The following is a 21247-nucleotide window of genomic DNA, read 5'->3' as shown; positions in this document are numbered from 1 at the left end:
ACTCTTTTACCACGTTCTGTATTTTTAATTTTTTTTTTTTCGTGTGTCTGTTTTATCAACAATTTGGTTTGTTTTGTGCTTTTTCAATAAAAACAATAAAAAAACCGTTTTTTTTTTCTTTCAAAACAAACATTGATGACAAATAAAAAATACATTAGTCTAAAAAAAAGGTTATTACTGCACAAGATGCAAAAATATTCAATATATATATATATATATATATATATATATATATATAGATATATATATATATATATATATATATATATATATATATATATATATATATATATATATATATATATATTTAGGGATTCTACAGTATTCACTGCCTTCCCTCGCTCAACCGTTTCCATCTCTCTCTGTTGTTCCATTCTCCATCGTTTAGTCCTCTCTTACTCATGGCGTCGTCTACTTCGTACCTCCAGGATTTTCGGGGTCGTCCTCTTTTCCTCCTTCCTATGGGGCTCCATTCGGTTGTTCTCTTTATCCATCTGCTGTCGCTAGTTCTTCTTACATGTCCATACCACTTTAGTCTTTTTTGTTCTATATATGTTAGTATGTCTGTTTCTATTGATGTTCTTTGCTTTATTTCGTCATTACTTCTCCTATCCATTCTTGTTACTCTGCAGCATCTTCGCAGGCATTCCATCTCTGTTAGTTACTATCTTACTGCTGTTTTTCTTGTTTATGATCCAATTTTCAGCCCCATATGTCATAATACTTCGCACTAATGTTTTACAAATCTGCGTTTTTGTCTTCATATTTAGAAATATTCAATAAACTTGAAATTTTCAAGGTGACCCGGATTTTATGATCGCGAGTGTATTATTTAATCTAGTTTAATTCAATTAGAATTAACAAAAATTAAAACAAAGCAGATCATAATAGTATAGATACTTACGTAATAGAATATAATATAGGGCGTCAATAAGTTATTTCATCGATGACATATCATGACGTCACTTTTACTTTTACTCTTTAGGGAATAAAAGTACTTTGTCTCCTTAGGGAAAAAAAGTACTTCCAATAGTGAGGCTAGAAAATGTATACTTTGGATAGAGGTATGTACAAAAAATAATGTTAAACTATTACACGGTAAGGGCGAAAGGGCCGGTTGTTCAAACGCTAATCAAAACTTGATTGTAGTCAAATATTTAATTAAAATCAAATACGTCACATTTTGAGGTTATGTTGACTGATTTATTTTATTCAATTTTATTATTTCGAGTTTTAAACTCTTTCAGATGTTAATTTCATGTTTTTATTTACAAATCAATAATAATAAGCAATTTTTAATAATTTTGACAGCTGCTGTGACGTATTTGATTATAATTAAATATTTGATTACAATCAAGTTTTGATTAGCGTTCGAACATCCGGCCCTTATTAAACTATAAGTTATTTCTCCATACAAAAATTAAATCCTTATTACTATTGATAATGTCATCTCTAATCAAGCATACTATTAATGAAACAAAACCGAAAAAAACTACGGTATCATACCAAATTTATATACATGCGAATAAATAATGCATTTATAACACAAAACGGTACATATTTACAACGATAAATTCTTTGCCAACCAACCTGTTTCTTCTCGCGTATTTTTTATTTGCTTTATTGTGCTAAGCAGCGTGTGCCAATAGTTCTTTGACTTCTTCAACAATCAGTTCGGCTTTTAATGTCGCCTTAAGTTAAAAGATGGAATTTCCCTCGATGTTATACTGTTGGTGGTTGTTCTGTTTATGTGTTGAAGCTACGAATAGTCTAGGTGAGTGTATTTTTACAGTAAAACAAAGTAATATTAATTGGTTGAATCATTTTTTGACTAAATATAAAAAATATAAATCAAACAAATTAATTAAAATGACTCAAAGACGTAAAAACTGCTTGTCATATCGACGATTGATATCTTTGAGCAGCGTCCCTCAACCTTTTTTGGCCCGCGGACCAGTGATATTTTCTTAACCACAAATAGGTATTAAAGAACTAATACATTAGTTAATTGTTACATTGTTATTATCATTTACTAAACAATAATGTTTAAAGGTAAAAATACGTAATTATATATAGCTACATATAAAAATTAAGTATTTGTTACAACAAAAATTACAGAAAATTATAAAAAAAAATCACAAACTCATGGATATAGAAACATAATTAAAAAAATCACTCTTAAGGTAACCAAAAAAATAAATCAAAAGCATTTGAAGTGTTAAGGGAAAAAACAAGGAATGTCACTTTAGCTTTGTTTTGAGAAAATGGGAAATTTAATGTTTGTGACTAAGTACATATTTTTAAACCATTGCATTGAAGAAATAGTATTTATTTTTATTTAGTAAACTAGCCCAGTCTGGTTATACAAAAATCATCGATTTCACGGCAAAATGTTTCGCAGATATCTGAAGCTTTTAAGACATAGGTGGGGGTTACTAGATGACGAATAGATGAACTGTGTACTCGTATTTTTACCTTGCGTTTTATTTAAACAATAATTTATGGTCAGAATTTGATTTTTTATCCATACGTTTTTTTCCTTATAATTTAAATAAACAATATTTATACCATTTTTTTATATCAAGAATATCTTTATTTTCCCCGTTTTTTCAATTCAAATTGATAAATAATTTACGGAGATATTTGCAAAAAAGCAGTTTTTTTTGCACTAATGTATAAATTTAATTAATTTTTTTATTAATAAAATAAAATGTTATTTATACATTTCAACATTGAGGAATTACCGTCCTTTAAATTTGTGCTAAATTTTCCCCTGATCGGTCAAACAGTTAAAAAGTTATTTAATTTATTTATCCCTGAGGCTAATTATTTAAACTATTGAACTTGCCCTATGAATGATGCTATAGACACATTTAACAAATTTTATAGGATTCTTTAAGACTTATACTATCTCAGAAGTTAAATGAATATTGAGTTTTCATCGAAATTATTTACAAAATAAACGTTTGAAAAAGGGGTATGTTTTTTACTTATAAACAATTGTAATAACTTCTATATTTTTCAAGCTACAGACTTGTACGTACAATTATTAGATAGCTAGTAAAAAAACTCACATTTCACAAAAAAATAAAGCTATGAACAATAGGAACGAAGTTAGCGACAATTTTTCTGTTAATTATATCTCCATTGTTTATAAACATTAAGAAGTAGAATTTGCAAAAATTTTGAATGAAAATCTAACCTTTATTTGAATTTTATAGCTATAAAATTCATTAAATTTTTCGAAACTTAAAACCTTTCGAAACGAAGTTACTTTCGAAAGATCGATATAGGAAAGTGGAGGGGAAACTGTTTTAGCTCCTCGCTGCAAAATTTAATATTATGGTTACGGATTTATCATTTAAAAGCTTCAACAGTTCTGTAGGAATTTCATCAGGTCCATTTGCTTTTCCATTTTTAGCGTTTCTTATTGCGTATTCTACTTCTTCTTTCAATATGTCTGGCCCAGTTGCATTGATTATCTGAGTTAAGTTGTTTCTATCGTCTTCAAATAATTCATTCAGGTATTCTGTCCATCTTTGTATTTTATTCTCTAAATCTACAATAAGATTTCCATCTTTGTCTTTAAGTTTACCTATTTGGCATTTATTTATGCTTCCTGTCATCTCTTTTACTTTTTTGTGCATATTGAACGCATCGTACTTTTTCTCATAGGTTTCCATTTCTTCACATTGTTCTTTAATCCACTCCCCTTTGGCTTCTTTTATTCTCTTTTTTATGTGTTTATTTATTTCTTTGTATTTGTCTGGGTAATTCTTCATCTTTCTTCTTTGTTCCATCAAGTCTAGTATATCTTGTGTCATCCACCCCTTATTCTTTGTTGTTGTTTTTGTAAGATGTTTCTTTCCTGCTGTTTGTATAGCTGTATTTATGTACTTTAATTTTTGGGTAACGTTGTTTATATCGTTAATTTGTTGCTGCACTGAACGGAGGTTTTCATTTATTTCTTCTCCTGTTTCTTGTCGTATATTTTTGTTTCTAAGTTTATTTAAATTTAGTGCCTTTCTGTGTGGTCTTCTAATCTTTTTTAGTCTCGCCTCTATCACAGTAACTACCGGGTTATGATCTGAGCCTATATCAGCTCCTGGGTACGTCTTAGTACATTTAACAGCATTATGATACCTCCTTGCTATCATAATGTAGTCTTTTTGATTTCTTACTATTTTTTCTTTGGTATGTTGTGGAGATGTCCATGTATATAACCGTCGAGGAAGTAATTTTAAAAAGGTATTTGTTATTACGAAGTCTTCACTTTGGCAAAATTGAATCAAGCCCATATTTTCCGACTTGTTCTCCTACCTTACCTTGACCCACCTTGGCATTAAGATCGCCCATTAATATGTTAATGTATGGAAAGACTGACTTAATAAGTGAAGACAAACAACCTGCAACAAAAAGGTTCAGACCTGACAGTGAAGTCGAATAAATGAACCAAATTTTAACTTTTAAACCAATGTATGTAAAGAAAATTAAAAAAGGTAAAGTTCAATAAACATTGTAAAATTTATAAGGCAAGTGATGAAAAAATCGACTTATTTTATCAAAGCAGTAAGGTGATTAGATTAATATTGTATATCATATTTGTAAGAAAAATAGAATAAAAATCAATATTGTTAATTATAAAAATACAAACAATTATAATTAATATAAGGAATATAATAATATAATGTGTAAAAAATTACCTGAAATTTAATTTATAAAATATATAAGTATTATTACATCATTGATATAAAATGAAAAAACATATGTTGATTTTTCGTGATTTTTCCGAGATTTATGGGGGGTGAAAATTATGTCATCATTATTAATACTGCGACAGACTATTCGATCAAATTAAAAAAAGTAAGTATTTATGGTGAATTTCAAATGGACTCAATTTTTCCGAGTTTTCCCATATTTTCCGGCCAGTGAAAACTATGTAGTTATTCATATTTCGACGAGCTACCCCGGAATAAAAAAAAGAGGCTTGCAGCTGCAAAGGAAGCCGAGATAAAAACGGAGCTGAAACAGATATCCTCTCCACTTTCCTATGTCGATCTTTCGAAAGTACCGTCGTTTCGAAAAATTAGATAAATTTTATAGCTATAAGTTTCAATATAAAGTTTAGATTTTCATTCAAAATTTTACTTCTTAATGTTTATAAACAATGGAGATATGATTTTTTTAATAATAGTCACTAACTTCGTTTATATTGGTCATAGAAGGTTTTTTATTTTTTAATGTAAGCTTTTTTACCAGCTATCCAATGGTTGTACGTACAAGTCTGTAGCTTGAAAAATATAGAAGTTATTACAATTGTTTATAAGTAAAAAACATACCCCTTTTTCAAACGTTTATTTTGTAAATAATTTCGATGAAAACTCAATATGCATTTAATTTCTGAGATAGTCTAAGTCTTAAAGAATCCTATGAAATTTGCTGAATGTGTCTAGCATCATGCAAAGGGCAAGCTCAATAGTTTAAATAATTAGCCTCAGGGATAAACAAATTAAATAACTTATAAAATATTTGACTGATCGGGGGGATATTCCGCACAAATCTAAAAGATGTTAATTCCTTGATGTTTAAATGTATTAATACCATTTTATTTTGTTAATAAAAAAATTAATAAAATTTATAAATTAGTGCACAAAAAACTGCTTTTTTGCAAATATCTCTGTAAATTATTTATCAATTTTAATTAAAAAAACGGGAAAATAAAGATATTCTTGACATAAAAAAATGACATAAATATTGTTTATTTAAAATATAAGAGAAAAAATTTATAGACAAAAAATCAAATTTTGACCATAAACTATTGCTTAAAAAAACGCAAGGTAAAACTAGGAGTATCTTTTCATCTATTCATCATCTAGTATCCCCCACTTATGTCTTAAAAGCTTCAGATATCTGCGAAACATTTTTCCACCTTTTTTTTTAACCAGACTGGGCTAAACTTAAAGTACGTTGTATTAAGTACACAAACACATTTTAACCAATTTTTTAAAGAACAGAGATAGAAAATTAAAAAAGGTACCTAACTACAAGTAAAAACTGAAAAAAAAGGACTGTCCAAACATCACATTGTAGAACATTAGTTGCACCAGCTGATAGAAAGCCTGAAAACAAAATAAATTTTCAGACCTTTTAATATTATCAGCTAGAGGAATAAAGAAATGGTTAATTTACCCTTACTGGTAAAATTAATCCTACTCCTGGGGTAGCGCAGTATAATAGTCTTCAGCATCATGTTTACAGAACCTCACGAGCGTCAGTAGATTTTTATATTTTGCAGCAGAAATTGGTAATAGATCTAAAACTGTAGAAAAAACATTAGTTTTCCTTTTAAAAAATACACAACAACTTACCAGTATTGTAGCATTTTTAAATTCCTTGGTATATATTGAAATCCCCTCGTATATGTATTAAAACACCAAAGTATTTCAATTTCTCTTTACGTCACCGCATTGATATAAACCATTTTAAAATTGTTCAAAAAAGCCGCTCGATATTGCGTTTCAAATAAACATCCATTTAGATCGCTGAGGAGGTTTTGCCGGAAAGATAATTGTGACACTCTCGCTGAGGTCGTTATTGGTTGCAGTTGCTTACAGTGTTAGTCAAAATTTTTCTTCAAATTTGTAATATCTTTGTTTTTCTTCCTTTGTCATGAAAATGTGTATTGTGGCAGTTAATAGTTACAGTAAAAGTAAGGTCTCGATGAAGATCACAGTTTCTGAAGTACAATGGAGCGTTAACGATGTTCCTTAATAATTTATTCTGATATCGTTGTATAATTTGGATGTTACTTTCTTTTGTACAGCCCCATACTATATCCCATATGTCCATATCGGTTTAAGGACTTGCTTATACAATAACACTTTGTTATAAGTAGACAGAGTGGATTTTTTTCCCATCAACCAGTATATCTTTCTGAATTTCATTTCTAATTCCTCTTTTTTTTTTAACATGTGCTTTCCAGCGAAGCTTGGAATCTAATGTCATACCCAAATATTTTGCCGTATTTGCATAAGGTACTTGGTTTCTATTTGTACTAACTGGGATATATTGTTCTCTTTTGTTAGTAAAATTGACATGAACAGATTTTGTTTTATTCATTTTGATCACCATCGCCTAGTCCAGATGTTAATTTGTTCAACAGAGTTCTGTAGCATGGTTGTTGCATCTTCGTGGTTTTGTCCGACTGCTAGAATGCATGTGTCGTCTGCAATTGTCGCAATTGTGTTAGGTTCTAATGATGGAATATCGCTGGTATAGAGCAGGTATAGCACTGGCCCCAGGACACTTCCTTGTGGAACTCCAGCTTCTCTTAATTCTGCATATGCTTCCTCATATTTAACTCGAAAGTATCTGTCGGATATATATGATTCTAGTAGTTCAGAATATTGTTTTGGTAAGTAGCATCTCATTTTATGATATATTCCGTCATGTCACACTTTGTCAAAAGCCTGCGCTACATCGAGGAAAATTGCGGAACAGACTTTTCCTTCTTCTAGAGCTTTTTCTACTATATCTGCTATTCTATGTACCTGATCTATCGTTGAGTGGCTTGCTCTAAACTCAAACTGATGATTAGGAATTTGATTTTTTTCCTCTATAATCGGTTTTAGTCTCTTCAAGAGTAATTTTTCGTATAATTTAGACATGACAGGTAACAGTAAAATAGGCCTATATGAAGAAGCTTCTTGTAGAGGTTTTCCTGGTTTTAGTGACATTATAATTTCTGCCACCTTCCATATCTTTGGTACGTACCTCAGCCTAAAGGAAGCGTTTATAAGATGTGTTAATTTTATTATAGCTTTCTTTGGAAGTTGCTTTAACACTTCCCCAGTAATTAGATTAAATCCAGAAGCTTTCTTTGCATTTATATTTTCTTTTATTTCCAAACATACTTCTTTTGGAGTTACAGGGCTAATCTTAATTTCATATTGATCAGGAAGCTCAGTTAATTATTTCTTGTTCCTCATTTGGTTGATAAGTATTTTCTAGGTGGTCAGCAAACCTGTTGACCTTTTGTATATTGCTTCTTGAACAGCTACCATTAGTATTTCTAATTGGTGGATTCTGTAAGATTGGCCGTTTTAATCGTTTGGTAGCCTTTCACAATGAGTAATCAGTAGCGCTATCATTTGATAGTTCACTTAGGTAGATGCTAACCGATTCGTTTTTAATTATTTCAATTTCTCTTTTTAAATTTTTGTGTGGCATTATTTAATCTAGTTTTATCAACTGGTGCTCTAGACTGATGCCACTTGCGTCCCAGTTTTCTTTCTTCGGTTATCATTTCTCTGATTTCTTTCGGGTAGTTATTTCCTTTTATTCTTTCGACACTGTTCGTGCTGTTGTTCGAAGCAGCTTGTTGTACATTTTTATTGAGTAATTCTACTACTAGCTGATCAACGGTTCTTAATGGAACTGAGAGGTTAATCTTTGGTATCTGGAAACTTTTCCAGTCAGTATTTTTGTTAACAAGTCTAGGGGGCTTTCATTTTTGATAAGAGTGTCACTGAGTGTGAGAATATTTGGAGAATGGTCCGAGTTCATATTCAATGCCTCTTCTATCTCTATGTAATTTGTTGAAATATTTCTGACTACAAAGAAGTCGATAAGGTCTGGGATTTTATTTGTGTCAGTAGGTCAGTATGTTGGCTTTCCCGTTGATATTGCGTCTCATTTAATATATTCCATTGCTTCTAAAAATTCTTTCCCTTTGGTGGTAGTCAGTTGTGACCCCAGATGCGTATGTTTTGCATTGAATTCTTCTCCAAAGACAAATCTATGTCCTTGATTGGTCAGGAAATCTACATATTGATTTTTCTTGATGGCATGTCTTGGCGGACTGTAAACCGCTGTGACGATTACCTCATAGTTTTTACATTTAATTTTTACTGATGTGGCCTGAAATTCTTTAGTTCTGTATCTCATTTCCTGATAGTGCATAATATTTTCTTTGATTATTACTGCACTACCTCCTTTGGCTGCATTATCAGGGTGAGTAGTATGATAAGTTTTATAACCCCTAAATCTAATATGACTCATTCGTAAAATGGGTTTCAGAAATGAGGCATATGTCTATTTTTTCTATATCTTGTATCGTTTGTAGTTCTTGTTGATGTTTCAAGATGCCATTTATTCCATTCTACTATTCGTAAACTACCCGCCATTACCAAGTCTTTTAGGTATAGCTCCTTTGGTGCTATATTCTATTCTGGTTATACGCTCGTCCAGGTTAGTTAATCTCTCTAATATTTTCTGTAGAGTTTGTTCTATTTTCAGATCTTTTTGGCTACTATAGTTTTCTTCGTTACTTTTACCAGCTGCTACCATACTATAAGTTCTTGTTTTGATTTCTTCTTGTTTTGGATTTTCTACAGGTTTTGGATGCATTCTTTGTGGTTGTCTGGGTAAGGTCTGTTTCTTGTTATATTTATCTTTTATTTTTTGTATTTCCTATGCCACGATACATCCTCTAAAGGTAGCCGGATGCCCTTCTTCTACTGTTAGCCTTCACAGTGGACACATTTAGGTTTTGCGTCCTTGGGTTTCTCACATTTGGCTGTTAGGTGTTTTCCTGTGCAGCGAACACATCTTGGTTCTTTCGCACAGTAACCTTGTGTGTGTCCATATGCCTGACATCTCTTACATTGAGGTACCAATTTTGAATTTCTTAGCGGAAGTATTTGTACTTTTACGCTCATGATTTCTAAGATCTCATAGATTCCAACATAGAATACCAACATAAACATATTTAGTGGTCGCTTTGTTTTGTATTTTAATTTCGGTATGAGATCTATTATCTTGGATCCTTTATTACTTAAATCGTTCATGATCGAATCTTTACTGGCTGAACGGTGTAACTTATTGACCATAACTTTAATGGGTCAGCTTTGCTTATTTTCATACGTATGCCATGGATAATTTACTTCACTCAACTTTTTCGTTAATTTTCTGAAGTCTTCTTCACCATCGTTATTAATTTTAGCGCTCTTGTTTCCAAGTACTTTTATCTGGAATTTATCAGTATGTAGTCTGACTAATTCAATAGTTTAACAACTTTTTATGTACATCCATTTTTATACAATCATGATAAGCATGGGAACGCTTGTCCAACCTTATCGACTTTATCAATCAACTACTCGGTATAATTTAGACACGTTTCAGCAAAAATGATGAGTATTACGTTTTTCTGTTAAATAAAAACAAAAATTAATTATAAAAATTAAAAAGTAAAAACCTAATTTTTGGGTCCCAAAAATTACGGGACCTAGGCACTTGCCTAGGTTGCATAGACCTTAGTCCGCCCCTGGGTGGTAGTAATTAAACAAATCGGTTCTGGGGGCGGTACTAATCGCCTATGTTATTCTAGCGATGATACTAGTACATATTTTAATTCGTTAATATAAACCAGATGAAACTTTTTACTTACTAATTGATTGTTAAGAACCTCCTTTTTATTTTACGATTTGTCACAAACTATAAGAAATGCCCAAGTTTATGATTCACCAAGAATTTATTGGGTATAAGCGGTTTGGAAGGTTTAGCCCGTTACTTCCACTTTTTGTAACAGTTTAATTACAGTAAGTGATAAAATGGAAAAAGTCAGACTTTTAATTTTTACAGTTTTAATACCAGAAATATAATATGTAATTAGCGACTGATCTCATTTATGATTATTGATAACACTATTAAATTTTTTGACGGTTTTAAATGTTATATAGAATGCTAGATATGGAATTTTTTTTATACCTATTAGTCTTGAGTTCAAGTTAATCTGTTAAAGAAATATACACAACCAAACTTATATGGAATCATTTGATATTTCTAATTATTTCAAGTGAATTTAACAAAAAAAAACAACATACAAAGTCAAATAATATTTATTTTAAAGCAATTTAACCACAAATACAAAAAATTCGGTAAACTCTTGAAAGAATAAACTGAAACCACTTGTTTTAAAGTCATAAATATAAAAAATTTTAACACATTAACCGCCATGTGAGTTGTAATTGACTCAGGCTCCGTTTTGACCAGACGTTCTGTGAGTTAAATATAATTCCAACGACAGGTTTGGTTCTATGCTCTGTGAGACAAATATCATTCACAGTTTACACGTTATTCATATACAAAGCATTTGTACATGGTCCGGTGGTCAGATTACTGAAGTTAGCCCAATGGTTTGCGTGAAAAATACTATTGTAATACCCGTAGAAAATAAGATGCACATTTTACTGTAAATTATGTATTACCAAAAAACAATCAAATTAAGTAGATATTTGTGAAAGTGACAAACTATTTAGTTCTTTATAAATCAGATTTTTACAGTTTTATGTTTCACAAAAAATCACTCCACACAGAAAAATGTCTCACAAATGTCACATTTGTATGGAGTCTGCTTACATGTTTTCATAGCATAGTCCCTTCCATATTCTGTTTTCAGATTCTCATAACCAACTGTACATCTTCTTCTTGCTGATTCCATTTTTTTCAGTCGACAAGTTTGTAAAATGTCTTGTTGTACGACTTGTTCTTCCAGCACTTGTTCCTCTAATAGTTTTTTTGTTATTTCTTCTCTGAAGGCAGTAATTTGTATTTTATTTTTAGATATACTTTTATACACAATGTAGGCATTTGTAATAACTGATCCAGTGAGAAGTTCGACTGCTAGTTTACGGTACCATTTTACTCCTCTTCGTAGTGAATTCGAATCATTTGATCTGAAAGGTCAATAAACGCTATAGAGTTATTATAATCGATCACTGCTTGTGGTTTTTCTGCCATTTTGTTGTTTTTACTCATAACCTCTACTTTGCTGTCTGTGTGTACTGTACTAAGCATTAATACATCTCTTTTATTTTTCCATTTTATTACAACAACTCCTGTGTTAATTTCTCGTGCAATAATTTCATTTCTTTTCAACTTTGCTTTCACAACCTCTTGGGGGTTTAATTTTCTGTTTGATCTGAGTGTGCCTATGAGATGTGTTGATCTATCTTAAGTTGGTGAGCCAAGTGAATACTAGTATAAAAATTATCTGTTGACAGTTTTCTACCACAATCTAGGAGTCCGTCCATCAGCTACATAACAACTGAAGATGATGCTGAAATCCCTGGCTTCAAAACGTCTCTTCCGCAGTAAACTTTCATATTGAAAGTACAAACATTTTCTGTGCATAATTTGTAGAGTTTTATCCCAAATTTATGTTTTTTATTTTCGATATATTGTTTGAAAGCCAGTCGTCCACGAAACGGTACTAGAGTCTCATCAATGCATACGTTTTTGTTCGGAATTCTGGCAATTTAAAATTTGGCCAGTAAACGATCAATTAAGGGTTGAATTTTGAAAAGTCGATCACCTCTTGGACATTCTGTATTATCAGAAAAATGCCACATACGTAATATTAGTTCGAAACGATTTCGTGGCATACGCTTTTTAATATCATTGACGTACAGGATATTCTTGGACCAATAATCGTATAGTCGAGGTTTTTTATTTAAACCCATCCACATAATTATACCCAGGAAGATTTCAAATTCTAAATTTGTTAGAGGTTTCTATCTTTTGACTCTTGAATACTGCGAAATATTTTCATTTTGTTTGATCTGCTCAACATATCTGTTTGTTTCAGTTACAATATAGTCAATGATATCATCTGTTAGAAAAAATTTAAAGAAATCATAGGGTTCTTTTTACGCTAATAGCGATGCAACTTCAGGTGAAATGCCAGGATGTACTGCATTGAAATCAAATATCTTTAGATTTTTTCCCGTTACAGCAGTCCATGTAATTTGAAATTCGGTAGGAGTAACAGGAAGTTCAATGCCATCGTGATCTTCAGATCACGTCTTCAGATGATTCACTAGATTGATGATCTGTTGTATTCGTGATATGGCTTGAAGATTGTTTCACAGTTTTACGACTAACACTAAATGATTCACGACTAGCCCGCAACACTACACTACTTATGACTTGTTCTACAGGACTTGTAGATGGTTCTGCACTTTTTCGTTTCCATTTTTTGGTAGCCGGTTCTTCTTGTTTACTATCTGAGCTGGACACAGATGGTATATAATCGTCTTCAGAATTGTCACCTTCAAAAGGATCATCTACATCCTCATCACTCATATCAAAGTATTCATCCTTATGCAATCTCTGCAAATATTGTTGTTGTTTCTCGTAAGTATCAAATTTTTTCGCCATAATAAACAGAATAGGTAGTTCTAATACGAAACAAATTCGAACAACACTGTTACTCTAACGAAATCTTTACTCAAACTAAATTGCAAGCTGAGACTTGTAGCGGTAGGTGAAGTACGAGTATATTGCGTGAGTCACCTACAATGCACGTGGCCTGGAAGTGGTATTTTGGTCTTAGAGCTCCGTGCGTTAAATATAATTGACAGTCATAAATCAAGAAAAAATATTTTTTTTGTAACTGAACTTAAAAATTTAATAACCTAATGCATTTTTAATATGAATTAATAAAAAAAAGTTTGGAGTCTGAAATGAAAATTTTTTCTTTCTATTTGGGCAGCCAATGTGTTAATGTAAAACGACTACTGTTTAAATTGTTTTTATTAATTTTTTTTAGTAGTCAGTGTAACCATCCCTTGTCCTTATGCAAGCTTCAATTCACGTGGGCATGCTCCTAAACAAATTGTCAATATTTTTTTGTGGTAGGGTATTACAATTTTTAAGAGCTGCTTGTACTAGCTACACTTGAAGCCAGTGTTATGCTCGATAAAGTGTTTTATGGATTTACTCTTTTAAGCATATCTTATAATTGCTCTATAGGCTTCAGGTCGGGTGAGCATGCTGGCCACTCCAGAACAGTGATATATTCTGCTTGAAGGAAGTCTCTAGTGACTCTACTGGTATGTGGAGGCTCGTGATTATGCATGAAAATTAAATTTTCTCCCGTTGCACCTCTCCAGAGCTTAACTACAGGTTCTAGAACTAAATCAACATACCTGCGAGCTGTTAAAGTTGGTTGGATGGAAACTAAAGGATTTTTTAAAAAAATCATAATACCTCCCTAGAACATGAAACTTCCTTCTTTATATCTGTGAACAGATCTGACAGTGTGCGGTCTTTCTTGTCTTCTTCGCTCTCTAAATAAACGATTTCTTCGGTAATCTGATTTTTCACCAATTCTGGTTTTCTATAAAAATAGCAAATCTTGCCAATTATCAATGTTCCAGTTTTAGTGTTGAAGACAAAAATTTAGGCGATTAATCTTGTGCTGCCTGGATCACTCGGGAACCCGTAACTGTCTACTGCTTTATAGTCCTTGGATATAAAGTCTTTTTCTTATCGTTTCAACTGAAACACTTGTACCTCTCTCTTTCAAAAGTTGCCGTTAAAACTGCGGGTAAGAAATTGTTGGGTCTTTTCTAGCTACTTAGACAACAAAACGATCGTGGTGAGCACTTGTTACTTTTTAGCGACTTTGTCTTGGTCTATTCTTAAGCGATTCTAATTCCTGATAACCAACATAGGTTTTTGATACAACGCCCTGTGTTACGCCTACTACTGCAGCTACGTCTCTTAGAGACATTTCTTGCTTCACAAGACCAATAATCTTTCCCCTTTGCACATCCGCACATAAGGCATATCTTCGTTTTTGAACCCAAAATTAGTTTATCTATTTTCGTTCAATTTACAACTAAAGCAGATAATCTATGTCATACCGAACTGTGTTATCCGATTGTTTTATCTGTTTGTTCATTTTCAAGTAAAACTTTTCTTCTTTGCAAAAATAACAAGTTTTTTCAAAAGAAATAAGTGTTGGTTGGAAATACATGGTGATTCCATATAAGTTTGGTTGTATATATATATATATATATATATATATATATATATATATATATATATATATATATATATTATTTATTTATTTATTGTATTTTTTCCATACAACTGCTATTATAAATAATTTATTTTTAGTTAAAGAGACTGCACTGCCTTCAAAGAAATCCTCAGAATTCCAATATTTAACAAACAACGCAATTAATGGCAATGAAATCCATCAGATCGTATCTCCAGTTTTTTCTGTAGCGAAGACAGCAGCTGCACCAACACAAGTACCAAAAAATATTAGGTTACCAATTCCAGAAGACAAACGTCAGAACGAAACTTTGGATGTGCACATTATTAATACTGATTCTCCTGTAACAAAAGCAGAAACAACTTTCACTACAGAAAACTCTTATATTATTAGCACTATAGGTAAAAACTCGAAATTTACGGTCGTACCTGAAGTAGAAACAACTATTTTATCTGCAGAAAATACAATAAATTTAAATGAAGGTACAAATCTGATTGACAGTAAAAGTGACTGGTCTGACAACTACCATCTTCCTGATTTAGAAACATCTTGGCTAGAATCTTATCACAATTCTACTAGTAAAACTATTCAAACGTCTCAAGAAACAACGATATCTTATAAATTAAACAAGATTTCGAATACATCTGATTATACCTCTTCTGAACTTCTAATATCAAATTTGACTGAATTAGAAACAACCATATTACCAAATATAACATCTGCAATCAATATCTCTGATAGATTTAATTATAACAATTTTTCAGATATTCCAATTCTCAACTCACAATTTAAGAACATATCCTCTTATCCTAAAAGTACCCTACGTTTAGCCCAAAGACCTAGTTTTGCTGGTTTAGGCACAACTGCACCTCCAAGGATAAAACCAGGAAAACCTTGGCCTGCTAGACCTCAAGACTATCCTAATTACGTCCCTGCAACTATTACAACACAACATTTTATTACAAATAGACCACAATATACTCAGTCTCCTAATCCACAATTTAACCAACCATCTTCCAAGCCTACAGTTATTTTTAGTCAATCACAGCAAAGACCAAGCTTTGCTGGACTTGGAACAACCGCACCGCCCAGAGTAAAACCAGGAAAACCTTGGCCTGCTAGACCTCAGGATTATCCTAATTATTATCCCACACATACTACCAACGACCAACTTGTTACTAATCGACCACATTATACTCAGTCGATGATTCCACAATTTAACGAACCATCTTCCAATCCTACAATTGGCCTCACTCAGTCCCAACAGCGCCCAAGCTTTGCTGGACTAGGAACCACTGCACCACCAAGAGTGAAACCAGGAAAGCCTTGGCCTGCTAGACCCGAGGACTATCCTAATTATTACACCACTAAACAGCAAGATCCTTTCAATGGGCAACAATTAACGGAATTTATCAACACACAGTATAATATTACATCTCCTAATTCTATAGTTAGTGTAACTCAATCAGATCAGAGACCTAATTTTGCTGGATTGGGAACAACTGCACCACCCAGTATGAAACCAGGAAAGCCCTGGCCAGCTAGCTCTGAAGATTATACTAATTTTTCTTCAATCATTACTACACCTAATCCAATTGTCACTAGTACACCTAAACGTCCAGAGCTTGTCAATTCACCGTTCAATAACCCTTCTTCTGATTCAGCTCCTAGTTTAACTCAATTAGACCCTAGACCTAGTTTTGCTGGACTAGGAACAACTGCACCACCCAGGGTGAAACCAGGAATGCCTTGGCCAGCTAGCCCTGAAGATTATGCTAATTTTTCTTTAATTACTACTACAAATAATCAAATTGTTGCTACAAGACCTGAAAATCCGGAGCTCGTCAATCCACCATTGAATAACCCTTCTTCTGATTTAGTTCCTAGTTTAACTCAGGCAGACCCTAGACCTAGTTTTGCTGGACTGGGAACAGCTGCACCACCCAGGGTGACACCAGGAAAGCCTTGGCCAGCTAGCCCTGAAGAATATGCTAATTTTTCTTCAATTATTACTACACCTAATCCAATTGTCACTAGTACACATAAACGTCCAGAGCTTGTCAATCCATCGTTCAATACCTCTTCTTCTGATTCAGCTATAATTTTAACTCAATCAGGCTCTAGACCTAGTTTTGCTGGACTGGGAACAACTGCACCTCCCAGGGTGAAACCAGGAAAGCCTTGGCCAGCTAGCCCTGAAGATTATGCTAATTTTTCTTTAATTATTACTACACATAACCCAATTGTTACTAGTAGATCTGAACATCCAGAGCACGTCATTCCACCGTTTAATAAACCTTCTTTTGATTCAGCTCCAATTTTAACTCAATCAGACCCTAGACCTAGTTTTGCTGGACTGGGTACAACTGCACCACCCAGGGTGAAACCAGGCAAGCCTTGGCCGGCTAGCCCTGAAGATTATGCTAATTTTTCTTCAAGTATTACTACACCCAATCCAATTGTTACTAGTACATCTAAACGTCCAGAGCTTGTCAATCCACCGTTCAATAACCCTTCTGCTGATTCAGCTCCTAGTTTAACCCAGTCAGACCCTAGACCTAGTTTTGCTGGACTGGGAACAACTGCACCACCCAGGGTGAAACCAGGAAAGCCTTGGCCAGCTAGCCCTGAAGATTATGCTAATTTTTCTTCAATTATTACTACACCTAATCCAATTGTCACTAGTACACATAAACGTCCAGAGCTTGTCAATCCATCGTCCAATACCTCTTCTTCTGATTCAGCTACAATTTTAACTCAATCAGGCCCTAGACCTAGTTTTGCTGGACTGGGAACAACTGCACCTCCCAGGGTGAAACCAGGAAAGCCTTGGCCAGCTAGCCCTGAAGATTATGCTAATTTTTCTTCAAGTATTACTACACCCAATCCAATTGTTACTAGTACATCTAAACGTCCAGAGCTTGTCAATCCACCGTTCAATAACCCTTCTGCTGATTCAGCTCCTAGTTTAACCCAGTCAGACCTCAGACCTAGTTTTGCTGGACTGGGAACAACTGCACCACCCAGGGTGAAACCAGGAAAGCCTTGGTCAGCTAGCCCTGAAGATTATGCTAATTTTTCTTCAAGTATTACTACACCCAATCCAATTGTTACTAGTACATCCAAACGACCAGAGCTTGTCAATCCACCGTTTAATAACCCTTCTGCTAATTCAGGTCCTAGTATAACTCAGTCAGACCCTAGACCTAGTTTTGCTGGATTGGGAACAACTGCACCACCCAGGGTGAAACCAGGAAAGCCTTGGCCAGCTAGCTCTGAAGAGTATGCTTATTTTTCTTCAATCATTACTACACCTAATCCAATTGTCACTAGTACACCTAAACGTCCAGAGCTTGTCAATTCACCGTTCAATAACCCTTCTTCTGATTCAGCTCCTAGTTTAACTCAATTAGACCCTAGACCTAGTTTTGCTGGACTAGGAACAACTGCACCACCCAGGGTGAAACCGGGAATGCCTTGGCCAGCTAGCCCTGAAGATAATGCTAATTTTTCTTTAATTACTACTACAAATAATCAAATTGTTGCTACAAGACCTGAAAATCCGGAGCTCGTCAATCCACCGTTGAATAACCCTTCTTCAGATTCAGCTCCTAGCTTAATTCAGTTGGACCCTAGACCTAGTTTTGCTGGATTGGTAACAACTGCACCACCAAGGGTAAAACCAGGAATGCCTTGGCCAGCTAGCCCTGAAGATTATGCTAATTTTTCATCAATAATTACTACACCTAATCCAATTGTTACTAGTAAACCTGAACATCCAGAACTCGTCAATCCACCGTTAAATAACCCTTCTTCAGATTCAGCTCCTAGCTTAACTCAGTCAGATGCTAGACCTAGTTTTGCTGGACTGGCGACAACTGCACCACCCAGGGTGAAACCAGGAAAGCCTTGGCCAGCTAGACTATAAGATTATGCTAATTTTTAAATTGTAACTAGTAAGCCTGAACGTTCAGAACTCATCTATCCACAGTTCAATAATCCTTCTTCTGATTCAACTTCTAGCTCAAGTATTTCTGAACTAGGCACTAATTTTTAATGCGCCACTAAGGATGAAACCAGAAATTCTCTAGCCTTTTAGACCTGTGGTCTATCCTAATTATTTTTAAAGTACCACTGGAAATAATCAAATTGCTGCAAACATTTTAATATGTCAAAATACATTACAAAGTTCAGTTTTGAGTAACAATAAAGTATCTGGATTAGATTAATTGTTTAACCCAAAGCCGAAGAGGATAACATTTATCTAAGTAGGCCTGTAGACTAAAACAATTTTCTTACTTTAACCTGTACAAAACCACAATTTACGAGTAAGTTAAGTAAATCATTAGAATTTTTATAATGTGGTGAGTTTACCACAGGCAAGTCAGAGACCAATCTTTGTTGGATTGCGAACCACCACACCACCAATAATTAATCCTGAAGAGCTATTGTCAGCTAATCCAATAGATTATTTTTATGCGTCTCAAGAGGTGACAATGACAATACCAATTACTACTGCATTAGGAAACTCAATAAAATTTTCGCCACAAGACTAAACGACTAACAAGAACCCAATAACCAGCACAAGTAAGCCAGACCAAATATAAAATTTTACTTTCATTTTAGAGATTCGTTAGTAAGTAGTAAATGTTTACAAAAAGGTCAAGAAGAATTGGATCAGTTATTTAACAAAAATTTTGAAAATTTTAAGATTCCAAATTTATTGTTTACTTCACAAATAAAAAATATGAAATTGTCTTTGTATATTATTTACCTTATTGAGATTTATGTTGTGTTTATAATAGTTAATATTGTTCTAAAGCTATTTTCTTGTGGTATCTTAATACAATTACTATTTTTATCGGGATTAGGCCACAATTTAAGTATAAAATAAAATTTTTTGACGTTTCGATTTCCTCTTCTATAAAAAGACGAAAAACGAGATCGATTACTTCTTGTGTCGGAAAAAAGACATTTTTGAAGATGTAACTGTCAATCGATTCAGAACTGGCAGCGATCATTGCCTTTTAAGAGCAAGGATTCTTGTTAAACAGACGAAAACCAGTAGAAACAGGCCACATAATTATTGTAATCAGATAGATCAAACTAAAATGCGGTAGAAGGGAGATGAGTACAGAAAAGTCTTAAGAAAATAATTTGTACAACATTTTCAACAAGAATATTCCGACATGAACACAAATAATAAAGAAATGCAACTTAAGCTCTTGAAAGCAGGACTGACTGTTGCAAAGAAAACGAAAAATAAAGAAGACAGAATAAGTGATGGAATAAAACCGTTTATGGAAAAGAGACGCACATTTCTAAGCGAAGGAAAGCGAAACGCCGATGGTTTTAAAGAATGGAATAAACAAATAAAGAAGGGAGTAAAGATTTAAGGATCTACAATGAAAACAACGTAGAAAAAATAATAGAAAGGAACCGAACCGAGGCCTGAAATGCTTAAGATCAAACACTTAGAAAAGCCTATAATCTCATAGAAGGATAAAGATGGAAAAGAAATAAGAGAAAAGGATGAAATTATAAAAGGTACTCAAATATTTTACCGTGATTTATATTCCTCAACCAAGAACCCAGATAACACTGCAAAGGAAGATCTTAAGAGAAAGATAACGAATGTCAACTCAGAAATACTCCCAACATAGAATCCTTGAAATAAAACAAGCTATGGCACAACTAAAGAACAATAAAGCTTCGGGCCCAGATGTAATATTTGTAGAAATATTGAAGGAGGGGAGTGAAATTATTCTCGAAGAATTGAAAAATTTTTTCAACGAATGTCTTTACAGAGGAGAAGTCCCAGATGATTGGAATGCAAGTTTGACCATACTTCTCTTCAAAAAAAGAGACACGGGAGGTCTGAAGAACTATATTCCAATCTCTAGGCACGTAGGCTCCTATGTAAGAAGGTTTTTTATAAAGCGCCCAACACATACCAAATAAAGTGAAGGATGAAGAAATGATTTTTAAACAGGAAAAAGGAAGGATGAGTACAATCTCCTTCCGTCAAATATTCAGGGACTAAATCAATATAAAATGGATTATTTATATGTTGATTATACGGAGTCTGATTTGAAATTTCTTTGTATGACTGAGACGTGATCAGCAAATTTTAGTTTTCCAAATTTTAAAATTGTAAATTCTTTTAATAGATCATAGTATAAATGTGGTGGCGTTGCAGTTTAGGCAAGGTTAGTTCCATTTTACTCGATCAGTACTGTGTTGAAAAAAACATTGAGGTATGTGGGCTGAAGTGACATTATAATTTAAATTAACACACAATTTTAGTATGCTACAGATCTAAAGGTAAATTTTATGTATTTTATAAAAAACGTACTCTTATTTTAAATTCAAATTTTAAACCAAATCAACTCAAATTTTTAA

At 33.2% G+C, this 21247-nt stretch overlaps 1 protein-coding gene across 1 annotated transcript; it reads left to right on the top strand.

The window, feature by feature from the left end:
* The first annotated feature begins 1620 nt into the window (after positions 1-1620).
* Positions 1621-19596, top strand: LOC140447348 (uncharacterized). The gene is made up of 2 exons (XM_072539952.1): positions 1621-1774; positions 14965-19596. The coding sequence occupies exons 1-2, from the start codon at positions 1705-1707 to the stop codon at positions 18771-18773; spliced, it is 3879 nt and encodes a 1292-aa protein (XP_072396053.1). The 5' UTR covers positions 1621-1704; the 3' UTR covers positions 18774-19596.
* Positions 19597-21247: the final 1651 nt, after the last annotated feature.

Source organism: Diabrotica undecimpunctata, chromosome 8 (genome assembly GCF_040954645.1).
Source record: "Diabrotica undecimpunctata isolate CICGRU chromosome 8, icDiaUnde3, whole genome shotgun sequence".
In the NCBI taxonomy this organism is placed as follows: domain Eukaryota; kingdom Metazoa; phylum Arthropoda; class Insecta; order Coleoptera; family Chrysomelidae; genus Diabrotica; species Diabrotica undecimpunctata.
The sequence above is the reverse complement of the archived record's forward strand: the minus strand, read 5'-3'. Positions and strand labels throughout refer to the sequence as shown.